General features: G+C 41.4%; 1 protein-coding gene across 4 annotated transcripts in view; it reads right to left on the bottom strand.

Moving 5' to 3' along the window:
- LOC137331470 (probable cation-transporting ATPase 13A4) overlaps window positions 1–11,521 on the bottom strand; it is a 91,997-nt gene extending 80,476 nt beyond the window's left edge. For 2 of the 4 annotated variants that reach the window (XM_067995287.1, XM_067995285.1), the window contains exon 1: window positions 11,369–11,521. In XM_067995287.1, the coding sequence (XP_067851388.1) occupies window positions 11,369–11,431 (63 nt within the window). In that variant the 5' untranslated portion in view covers window positions 11,432–11,521. The remainder of the gene's footprint in view (window positions 1–11,368) is intronic. The other 2 variants (XM_067995284.1, XM_067995286.1) reach the window with 1 other exon arrangement.
- Between the last annotated feature and the right edge of the window lie 1,210 nt (window positions 11,522–12,731).

Genomic DNA, 12,731 nt, shown 5'->3' with positions numbered 1-12,731 from the left:
CTCATAACTCATTTTCAAGTTTTTCTGACTAGTTGCTAGGTGATCCTTTAGTTGTGGAGATTGAAATATTAATTTTTCTTCCTCGCCAAGAGATAGCCTCATTTTTAAAAAATGGTTACCTTTAGAAATGTGTGTAGCTCATTAATCTGTTGAAAACTGCAGTAACATTTCTGGACCAAAATTAAAATATTTAAGGACATTTCAGTTTTTATTTTTAATAAGACTTGCATTTAATAAAAAATTGATTCAGGAATACAGAACAGTCTTAGCTCCATTTTATAATCCTCAGAATTGGGAGTGCACAGAAAAGCATAATTTACTTTGCAAATATATTGGGCGAGAAATTGGTCCTTGTAGCGGCTGTTTTTCAGGCGCTTTGCGGCCTCCTACAGTCCCAAAATGGCGTCTGGAATGTGCCGTGCGCTTCTAGTGTGATGTGTGCCAGACGCCATTTTGGTAAAGGCATTCGTGCATGAGCAGATAACGAATGCCGGCATCTTGTAAAGTAGGGAGAATATGCGTTAGATCAGTGTGCAATGCTGATTTAAAGGGATAGATACCATTTTGGCACTCAACGCTCCAGCCAACAAACTTTCTTAACTACGAACAGCTGAACATGTCTTAGACGGCCTGGAAGATCTCCCACCGATCTATTTAAAGGGATCATGCAGGTGTTGCAGGTTAGTGGCTGGATTATTGCTTCCGCTGCTGGTACAATTGTACGTGTTTGTTGAAGCTTCCTATACTTGGACAGAGTTGCTATAGTATATAAAGAGTGGTTTGGCAGGTCCTGTATTAATGTTGGTGTCATTTACAACAGTGTGCTGAACAAGATTCCTGGCAACCATGGGTGATCTGCTAGGGCTCCCGCTGGGCATAGAACATGACTCGGAGCATGCAGAGAGGTCACACTGCGAGGAGAGGGAGGGGGAGGAGGAGGCGCCAAAGGGCCCTAAGCCATATCCCATGAGGGCCTTCAGGGAACAATACTCTTACCTCAAATTGAGTGAAGATCAGTGCATCCGACGGCTGTGGTTCACCAAAGAGGTAGTGACGGAGATATGTCAATTGTTGCAGCCTCAGAACAGAGCAACGACAGCATTGCCTGTGGTTGTCAAGTTAACCATAGCGCTGAACTTTTATGGCTCTGGATCCTTTCAGGCCTCTGCTGGCAATACGTGCAACATCTCGCAGTTTGCAGTGCACTGCCGCATAAGGGAGGTCACGGAGGCACCATTCACGAGCTGCGCAACAGGTTCATCATGTTCCCTCTTAACAGCGAGAAGCAGAATGAGTGAGCACAAGGGTTTGCTCGCATTGCAGGCTTCCCCATGATGCAGGATGCCATTAACTGCATGCATAGTGCCACGCGTGCTCCACACCTCAACTAGGCCATCTTTATGAACAGAAAGGGGTTCCACTCCCTCAATGTGCAGCTGGTGTGCAACCACACGCAGCGGATCATGCAGGTCAATGCCCGCTACCCTGGCAGCAGTCACGAAACCTTCATTATGCGGCAGTCCAATGTCCCAACTATCTTTGCACCAGTCAAAGACTGGCTACTGGGTGATAAGGGCTACACCTCATGGCTCATGACTCTGGTCAGGCACACATGCCACATGTGCAGAGCAGGCATGCAACGAGAGTCATGCGACCACACGGAACATTGTTGAGCACACCGTAGGACTCCTAAAGCAATGCTTCCACTGTCTGGACTGTTTTGGTGGAGCCCTGCAGTATTCCGCTGAGCGGGTGTTAAGATTTGTCATGGTGTGCTATTACATGAGGGTGAGATGCAGTATCTGATGTGCAGCATTGCGTACTGATCGGCATGGTTTGTTGGTGGGTGGGTGAGGGAGGGTGTTGTGCATGGAGCAGTGCTGCGGTTGGTAGGAAGTGCCATTCGACACTTGCATTCACTCAACTTGACTGCTCGTGTCAAATCATTGAACTTTTTCCAGCACTGTATCCATGCGCATGGTGTTATATTCCTGCCATTCACCTCCGTGGTCACTTCCACCCACTGCCTCTGCAGCTGGTGTCTGGAGGGTCTCCTGCACCTTGCGGGTACAGGATGGCTCGCCATTCCTGCACTCCCTCAACTAAGGCCTCCAGTGTGTTGTTGGAGAACCTCAGGGCACTCTCCCTTGCCGCTCCAGCCATTCTGCCTATCATCCTGTACTGCTTCCATTGACAGTGCACCTCCCCTTTAAGAGGTGCAGGCTGCCTTTACCTACTGCTGGCCATGCCCCATATCAGGCCTCTTGCTGGTGCATTCAGCCATTCAATGGCACGGGTAGCGCTGGCTGCACATAGAAATCATGGAAATGTGGATGCAGCACGAATCTCATGTGCTGCCTGCAACGGTAACATCAAGCGCAGGTTAACCATGCACCGCGACCCCTGCGCCCGGTATTGGGCCTTATCCAATTTAACCCCTTTTATCCTCCTACAGGTCCGTTGGTAATATATTTAAGTGTATTACATAAAAGATTGACTCAGTGGAAATGGTGGTTAAGGTTATAACATCATGGGAAAATATTCAGGTCTCCAGTTTAGTAGATTGATAGAGTTTTCAGGTTTTAACTCATCATAAACCTAGCTTTAGATCATCCAAAATTCATGAACAAATTCCATAGGTGACCACAAATCGAAGCAGAATTCTGAATGCTCAATTCTCATATATTGTGCACAATATAAGTCATAACCAAAGCCACTGATTTGTGGTTTCACAGAAAAGTGGAAAGAATTGCAAGATCCCCAAAATATCCTAAAAATCCATGTAATAAAAGCAGAATTTGACTTATTTACTCATTGTAAATCAGTGACCCTGCTAATAAAAAAATATTGAGGATAGTATCATTAAAACCAAGGAAATTAGGGCTAGTAAATAATTTAAAAAACATAAGCTTTTAGTTAAAGAGCAAGAAGAAAGTTTATTTACATCAGTGCAAGAAAGCTGAAAGGGAAAAAATGGCCTTTTGTCTGTCAGGTTAAAGAGCTACATTTTACTCCAGAGATTTTGAATATGAAGCATTCAGAATGTAAATTTTACATATTTTCTAACCAAGAGATGAAACATAAGAACTGGATATTGAAATTAAAGAGCCGACTTTAACTCTCGGTGAGAAGCCAGAAAGAACGGATGGCACCCAGAAGCATGAGTTGGATACCTGGCAGATTTTAATTGCTGGGTCTCATTTGAATGCCGCTGGTCAGCTGCTTGGCTGTTTCTGGCAGAAAGCACCAGTTGGCCAGTGGGAGAGGGCGAAAATCGGTCAGCCCGGAGGTTGCCTGCTGGCATCAGGAGAAGACCACTGGCAACAAAGTCGGTCTGAGGGGGTGGGTATTGCAAGGGATTTGCGGCAGGGGAGCAGGGTGAGCTCAGGTGGAAGGGGATCACTCCTATTCCTCAGGACCCCACTAATGAAAGTCTTTTTTTTAATCTTACATCAGTAGGACTCGCTGGTTTCCTGACAGGTTCACAAGGTGCCTCACTCAGGAGCAGGTTAAATTCCATGATGTACATCATGGGACCCTGATTTGGATTTATTGATGAGGCTCAATAATGCCAAAACCAGCAGCATTTAATTGCAGGTTGGTGGGAATGAAGTGGGAAATGGAGCAGCGCCATTTTAACTGCTCCCATGCTCCTTATTTGCCATTTGAGGAGAGTGAATATCACCCTCTAATTATTAGGTGGTGTAATGGATGAGCACCCTGATCATATATCTCTGGGATCGAGATTTAAATTCAGCTCAGACTGAAAAATCAGTTGCAAGGTCCTCCATGAAATAAACTTGAGCCATGTCAAGCTAGCATAAGCACTTAACATAAATGTATCCGTGCCTCTTAGGGAGGACATCAAGGATGATGTGTGTGAAATGGAAATATACACATTTGTAAGTTTAGAGCTAAGGCATATTGCCAGGCAACTAGAGGGAACTTTGCTCTGCATCTGAATTAACGTAGGAGTACTCAATACTGACAATGGACAAATAGGAAAATTATTACAATCCCAGCACTAACATCATTCGCTTCAGTGGGTACGAAGTTAGCCAATAAATAAAAATGTTAAACTCAATGTGACTGATTACTTTGTTTTTCAGTCAGTAATATAACAAAACATAATGGCCTGGAATTATGCTGAGATACTAATTTAAGAGGCTTGTCTGAAATTCTTAACTCTGTTATTTTAGCAGAGGCATTAAACAGGTTAACTAACATCTCAGCTAAAATAGCAAAGATAGGAATTGCAGATAAACACTTTCAAGGTGATATTCCGTGGCATAATTTCAGTCTAAATGTTTTTTGTGCAAAGATTAAAGATAACAAGTTTGATTACAATATGGATGGTGGTCTGAGAAAGTTATTACAACTTTAATTATCACCAAAAATGTTTAATCTCAGATTCCAATCGAGCAGACTGCCTTATTTAAACACATTTTATTGAATTCGCTCAAGTTTGTTCCACATGGACATTTAAAGCAAACAGTATAATAATTGGTAAGGCTTCAGTAGTTATTGCACTTTGTTATAGAAATCTAGTTATATCCTGAAAAACAGTCCCATTCTTTACATTCATGGACGCGCATGTAGCCAAAAAATGATGTGCTGTACATTCTGTACTTGGTTTAAGAATTAACGTGGTAACATTTTTACAAAGGGCAAGGTGTTTTTCCCAGCATTGGATTTGTTTTAATGGGGTTGCTCAAGTCCCTGGTTACTATTTAAAATGATGAATGAAGCATCTCATCTGATGGTCTAGTTTAACAAAAAACTCCAAAACACAACATATACTGGTCACTTACAAATATTTCAATTGCAATGTGTCACGTTGGGACAGGAAACAATTGCTGCATTGTTTATAGAATCATAGAATGATGCAGCAAAGAAGGAGGCCATTCAGCCCATCATGCCCATCCCCTGCCCCTTCACCATAGCCCTGCAAATTTTCCCCTTCAAGTATTTATCCAATTCCCTTTTGAAAGTTATTATTAAATCTGCTTCCACCACCCTTTCAGGCAGTGCATTCCAGATCATAACAACTCACTGCGTAAAAAGATTTCTCATCTCACCTCTGATTCTTTTGCCAATTACCTTAAATCTGTGCCCTCTGGCTACCGACCCTTCTGCCACTGGGAACAGTTTCTCCTTATTTACTCTATCAAAACCCTACATCATATTGAACACCTCTATTAAATCTCCCCTTAATCTTCTCTGCTCTAAGGAGAATTTAGTTAGTAAAATTATTAGCAAATCAGGAATTATATGAAAAAGCCATTTCAAAATTACTTTTATACATTTGCAAAGTTATTTTACTTATTTGGAGGATACAGTGAAGACATTTTTTGTGTTTCTGTAATTTCTACTTTCTAACTGTTCACATGACAATATTTATTCTCCAAGGAGAATTTATATTAAAGTAAAAAAGATTTGTATTTATATAGTGCCTCTCCGGAACACCTCAAACGGCTTCACCTACAACATATTACTTTGAATTGCAGTGACTTGTCATGGAGGCAAATGCGGCAGCCATTTTGTGCAGAGTAAGATCCCACAAACAGCAATGGGATGAATGACCTGTTGATCTGTTTTTGGTTCTGTTGCTTTAGGGAAGAATTTTGTTAGTACATAGGGAGAACAATCTGCTATTCTGCGAATGATGCATGGGATCGCTAATGCCCACTTGAACCATAGGTTCCAGGATAAGACTGGCATTGCATAAACACTGACCCCAATTGGTATGTGCAATAGGCTTGAAAGTCCTCCCTTTTAATGACTGAAAATATTTCTGCAATTAAATGCAAATGAACAAGGCAGACAGCTTAGTTCCAGTAAATACAGCTTGCGTGATGTTTAATAGTTCAAAGGATTAACATAAAATGGTAAATAAACCTAGCTGTGTTGTCACTGCCAAACATGTGATAGGTTCTTGATCCTATTATGAATTAAAGGATTATATGAGTGATGAAGACAGTGCCTTTGTTAGAAAGCAAGCAAACATCTTAATTTAAAAGGATATAAAATTGCAGCCCACTTTGACCTGAAACCACAAAAACTCTTGTAACAAAAATTCTGTCAGATTAACTATATCTTGAAGACATTATTTCTTTATTTTTAAAATGAGAGTGTATATAACATAACTTCACCCTTCCAAACAATGATTTTGTAATATAAGTTTAACAATTGATCTAATTCGTCCTAAAGCCAGCCAGTCCCATAGTCTTATATCCTGCCCAGATTTTCCTCTTGTTTTCTGCAGATTTTGAGGTGAGCATGAATGGGAAATGCAGTGAGGAGCTGTTCTGCCGGCTCACCAGATTCCACCGCCACTTCCAGGATTTTGCTCCAGAAGGGTCGAGAGGATGCTGTATTCAAATGATAATCAATGACGGGAATACATTATCTGACATATCCTTTTCATTGCCGTCTTAGTGATGCTGGGCATCAGAAACCCCATTGATTTCCATGCTTCCAGTGTTGCTTGGGTGACAAGAGGGGAAGATTTAAAAATTAAAAGGCCGCCTTGCTTAATGCAATCAACTTCAGAGTGATTGACTGCAAAGGAGTACTGAAAAATATTTTTTTCCCTGCAGTTGGGTATCCAGGGGAAGATGATGTGACTTCCAGCCTGTATCATTTTATATTAATGTTATATATGACATGTAGAATATTAGTTTAGGTAAATTTTCACCACCTGACAATAATCCAGCAAAGCAGATCGCCTGCCTGTCAGAGAGCCCCACTCGATTTTCACTAATATCAATCGAATGAAAATCAGGCAGGTTGTACATCGGGTGAACGATCTGCTCTGCCGGATTACCACCCAGCGGTGAAAATGAAAATTTACCCCAAATAATTTAAAAACCATTTATCTCTATGAAGAAATGCTACCTTTCCAGCATTAAGAAATCCTTTGGATTGTTCCCATATCCTAAGCTGCATTACTTCTGTGCCAAGCTTCTACCACAGGTGGGAGAGGAATGTGGCTGCAGGACCTGACACACAGTGGTGTGGTACCATCTTTTGGAGAGCTGGGGAATTCATTTGGGATGGTTCCTAGCCAGCAACATGAAAGGGCTAGTCTATTCTATCATATCACTGGTTTCCCCAAAGATCAGGGGGCAATAGGTGGCACTTTCATTCCACAGCAGGCTCCTACTGTGGAGTCATCGAATTTGCTGAATAGAAGGGAATTTCACTCCTTCAATGTTCAAGTTGTCTGTGATCAGCTACAATGAATCCTGCATCTTAATACCAAACTTGAATGAGTTGTACGGACACTTCACCATAAGGGAACACCAGCGTCCCACCCCGATTCAGGGAAGGCAGTGAAGTGTTGAGATGGCTTCGGAGTAAAAAAAAATGGCTTTGATGGTTCATGACCCCACCCAAGCTTACCAGCAGAACATTGCTACAACCAGGCTGATGCATCCACCAGTGTGGTCATGGAGAGAACTATGGGGGATCTGAAAGCAAGGTTCCACTGCCTTGATAAATCAGGAGTGGCTCTGCTTTATACTTCTGAGCAGGTCTCTCACATTATGGTTGCTTCTTGTGACCTTGCTAATTTCAACATTCAGAAAGAAATGGCCATTGAATGGTAGGCGGAAGTGGGCCCAGATATTGAGGAACCTGCAACTCAGCATCAGGAGAACACGTACCCAGCTGCCAGGAATATTCGTAGGGAGATGTTCAGTAGAACTTCTCTTTTTTTAATTCGTTCATGGGATGTGGGCGTCGCTGACAAGGCCAGCATTTATTGCCCATCCCTAATTGCCCTTGAGAAGGTGGTGATGAGCCACCTTCTTGAACCGCTGCAGTCCGTGTGGTGAAGGTTCTCCCACAGTGCTGCTAGGTAGGGAGTTCCAGGATTTTGACCCAGCGATGATGAAGGAATGGCGATATATTTCCAAGTCAGGATGATGTGTGACTTGGAGGGGAACATGCAGGTGGTGGTGTTCCCATGTGCCTGCTGCCCTTGTCCTTCTAGGTGGTAGAGGTCGCGGGTTTGGGAGGTGCTGTCAAAGAAGCCTTGGCGAGTTGCTGCAGTGCATCCTGTGAAGCTGATGGTGTCGAGCTTCTTGAGTGTTGTTGGAACTGCACTCATCCAAGCAAGTGGAGAGTATTCCATCACACTCCTAACTTGTGCCTTGTAGATGGTGGATCTTGCTGCATGCGGGCACGGACTGCTTCATTATCGGAGGGGTTAAACTGGAACCCTTAGCAACATTCAATCACAGCATATCCCTAGCTTTCCTACCAACTTAGTCATTCCATTTCTAAGAATCTATTTTTCTGGTTTCCATTGAGAAGAATGGTACATTACCCCAATCAGACCATGCAGGACCTCTATCTCATCAAATAACAAAGCAAAATCAAAGTGCAAGATTAGATTTAGTTTATAATAAGAGTACTCAAACCTGTTTCATATTACCATATTTATCCTGGATGTCTAGATATGGTTTTCTAATACCAATCCTGGAGTTGGTGCAATTGAGAGCCAGTGTTGAGAGAGGTGGTTTTGTGATTGCTCAGATATAAGAGATTCTTGGGATTGTGGTGGTCCTTGTCTCATGATAGCTGAATCCTGGAAAGTCTAACTGTGGGCTACCTGAGTATCCTGGCCCTGACTCTATGTGCTCAGGCAGCTGATATAACCAGAAGGCAAAATACTAGAATGATACTGTAACTTGAGGAGGTTGGAGTTGTAAGGGGTAGAATGCAAGAAAGCCTTGTGAGGGGAGATCTAAACACTGGTTGCAAGTGGAAGAGTTGGACAGCCATTGAACAAGTGAATGAAGACTTGTCATTCTAGTTCAGGGTGATCAGTGGAGGGGGTCTCATGGTGCCAAAGTTAAAAGACGATGGTGCAGTCTTTTACCTTTCCTGCCATGGTCAGGGGGCGAGAGGGATGGCACTCAGCACTATGACAACCTCCTTCCACAAGGGTCTGATGACTGATTTAGGTAGCCTCCTTCCCTGCAAGCCCAGCAGATGGTCTCTCCTCTTGCCCAGAAGATCTGTAGGTCAGAATCTGAGAAATTCTGAGTTTACCTCCTTCTGCCACTTCTTTCCTGTGGATTTTTTGAAAGCCAGCAGTGGGAGGTAGTAGCCATAATGAAGTGTTGAGAATTGATAAAGAAAGCCTTTGGTGAGAAAACACTGCAGTTGAGTACTCTGATAAAAGCTCAAGGAGAAAAGACACAAACTGATTACCTGCTATGCCTCTAAGAATCTGCTGCCATCTTAAGTTGCTGCGAGCTTTTAAATCCTGCAGTAAGTTTCCTACCTGCCCCCCCATTTTTGGCCCCAGTATATCAAACCATGAAGCATTGTGTTGGCCAAGAAATTCCCTGCTCTTTTAAGTAGTGCCATGTCACCTTTATGATTAATCCAAAACAAACAAGAATAGGCCTCAATTTAATGTCTCATTTTAAGGATAGCATCTCTGATAATACAGCAGTCATTATTGCACTGGAGTGCCAGCCTAGATTATGAGCTCAAGCCCTGTTATGGGGCTTGACCCTCAATCTTCTGACCCAATTGTGAGAATACGACCAACAAAAGCATTATATGTTATACATTATGCCTGACATTAATGCCCAACCTTAATGAAAATATTGGATTCTTTCTTGCAGATCTTGAAACACTTCACACTCGTGTTTTTAATTACAATGCCAAGGTATTCAATGTTGAAATGCCACAAATTTGTATGACTTTAATTTAAACGACAATATTCAAAACCTTCTGAAAAACAAGCCTCAGAGCTGGCTGTTACTGGCTGGCAGAATCTGGTAGTGTCGTTATCCCTATTGCTTACAACCTCAAGGGAAGCTAGCAAATAATTCATTTGAATAAGTATTTAAATAATTTTAACAACATTCAGATATCTAATAGGCGTTTTAATTTTGTTCATTTATATGGCATCCATTCAAAATAGAAGATCCTTACTATAAGAACAATTATCAACATTTAAAGTGGACTAAAAACTCACAGGAAAAGCATGCATCAATACAGAGTAGATTAAGACGCATTAATGTGTTATGAATGGTTCAAAGTTACAACTACTATGCATAAATTTTCTGTGGCTAATTTTTTACAAAGTTAAATTTAGATAATTTCTTTTAAATGTTAACTTTACACCAGAAAAGAACAGCAACATTGCTAATACTTGTGAATTTGTTAACAATGCATTGATTGTGTACCATTATTTTAATGCACGCCAGGAGAGAAGAGATTTTTTTTCTCCCTTCTATCTTTGTAAATTGTATGCACTAAAACAGCAGATAAGTTTCCGATGAAATTGTAAATGGTATTGCTGAAGCAGAACAGATGCGCGTACAGCCAAATGGATCTGTCATATCTGTTGCGGGTTATATACCTATTAAGGGTGCAGTAGAAAATAGGTGCAGTATTCAGATACTTGTTGGGCAAATGGGAGGAATGACTTTCGAGCATTTTAATGAGTGCATAATCTCTTTTTGCTCTATTTTCCTCCTCTCAATTTTCTCCTTTTTGCTCTTGAAGGTGACGAACTTTTTCATACATTCTGGCAGCCAACCAACATCTCACTTAAATGGCTCTTCTTCATGTGTGGGCCTGGACGTTTGAAGGCTATGTGACTATAGGAATGTAGTCGGGGGTGTATCACAGTAAAGCCTGATCCCGTCCTCATCATATATCCATATATATAAACTTTCCAACAGGTTAACTGCACAGCAATCAGGAACTGGACTCTTAATGCTTCTTTATTCCTCAACTCTCGGGATGCTGGTGCAAATTCTAGCATTCACTGCTGTTCTGGCTCAAATTAACGAACAGCGCAAACCATACTGTACTGGATCTTCCTGGTCTGTATGGTTCAGTACCACAGCACACAGGGTTTTTACTAGTGAGCCAATTGACAGCTTCTCTGTTTGTATTTTCTTTTTAGTCATTTTTAAAAAACTTTTTGTCCCTATCTTTTTTATCTTTCTGCCTTTGTCACATTTTGGTCTAGTTGGAAAGTCGATTAACTGATCTGGAAAATGACATTTCAGGTGAAATTCTGTTGTCTTATACAGCACAGAGTACAGAACAGACACCACTTTTAGGTTTCATCTGTTCCTTCAAATTTAAAACTATGACATTCGTATTTATCCTTCAACTCAGGTGGCAAATATGCTTTTACAGCTTTAGACTCAAATCTAAACAAAATGTTCAAGTTTCCACAGCGACCTTTAAGAGGATTATATGTATTTATAGTAAAATTGTTCCACTGTGCAGCAAGCTAACAGTTACTGAAAACTTATGATCAGCATATGTTACCTCAGTAATAAACGCCATACCCTTTCAAAGGATACAGTCCAAAAAATGTACTTACCTGTTCACCCTCCTCTCCTGGATTAAGCAAGGCATGGTGACCTTTCAGAATATTTTCTTCCATTAGAAATAACTTCAATCCTGTTTCATGTGTCCACTTGCTTTCTGTCTAGCACTGTAAGGGATGACTTCAAATAAGCACCTGCACAGCCTGAAAGCATTGGGATTAATTTATTGGAAGAGCTACTTTATGTCCACGCCTCCCTCATTAACATAGGCCTTAATGTGCTTGGATAGTTCTGTTGGATACTGGAATTGTTCCACCTACAGTGGCATTCGCTTAATCTTTCTTGCTTTGAGAAGAGCAATATTTTAGTGACAACATGTTGGGGAAGACTCAGTGATATGAGCGTGATTGTATATAATGGAGGCACGAGAGGGCATCAGGTTTCAGCAGTACAACTGAAACAACAGCAGATTCCTGCTTTAAATTCAACAATTCTCCACGCTACTGTTCCAATCACTTTTTAAGTTGGCTTGGAGGTAGATTCTGGGTGAGATCAGCTCCAGCAATACAGTTGTCTGACAAAAGGTCATAGACCTGAAATGTTAACCCCATCTTCCTCACTCCACAGATGCTGCCTAACCTGCTGAGTGTTTGCACCATTTTCTGTTGTAATGCAGTAATCAAGATTACTTGTTCTTCAAGCAAAAGCATGTGTAAATATCATAGGTATGGAATGAGGATGGGGTAGAATTAAAGTAGTGAAAAAGGAGAAATTAAAAAGAGGCAGAAGCAGAGGGTTGAGTTCAAACAGAAACATGGAGAGTATGGGAAACTGAAATAATGGAATGATAACAGTGTTTGTTATTTTTCCCATAGGTGCCCACTCACTATTTCAGAAAGGCAGGACAGGTAAAACAGATATTTGGGCCTTAAAAACTTGTTTGTTACATGCTCAAAAAAGTAACATTGAGCCTTGATTGTAGAATGTATTATTGTTTTATTTCTAAAGTTCTTGTAGGTATCATCCATTTCTTCTGGGATATATGGTAATACACTCAATTTTTTTTGCTGAGTGCTACAGTCCTAGCCAATGTTTTGCTTGCGTCACTCTGCAGAATGCTGACACACTGCTCCATGGAGTGGTGGGGCATGGATCTAATCTACATATTCCATTGATGAGTTCCTGATTTCAATCATGCCACTATGGGCTATTAGTAAGGGTAGGCCAGGCATCACCAAAGAGGAGGAGAAGGGAAAAAAACAGCTAAAGTTCTATTAAATAGATCTTTTTTCTATTTTAATAAGGCCTTTTCACTTACTGTGAAACCTGGGAAAATGCCACCCTCCTATCACATTTACCTTTTCTTCTTTTGCTGGAGAGCAACATTTTACAGCCAGGCATGCTATAATTATAGAC

Source organism: Heptranchias perlo, chromosome 13 (genome assembly GCF_035084215.1).
Source record: "Heptranchias perlo isolate sHepPer1 chromosome 13, sHepPer1.hap1, whole genome shotgun sequence".
Lineage (NCBI taxonomy): Eukaryota > Metazoa > Chordata > Chondrichthyes > Hexanchiformes > Hexanchidae > Heptranchias > Heptranchias perlo.
Note: the sequence above shows the minus strand (reverse complement) of the source record. Positions and strands in the feature narration are given on the sequence as shown.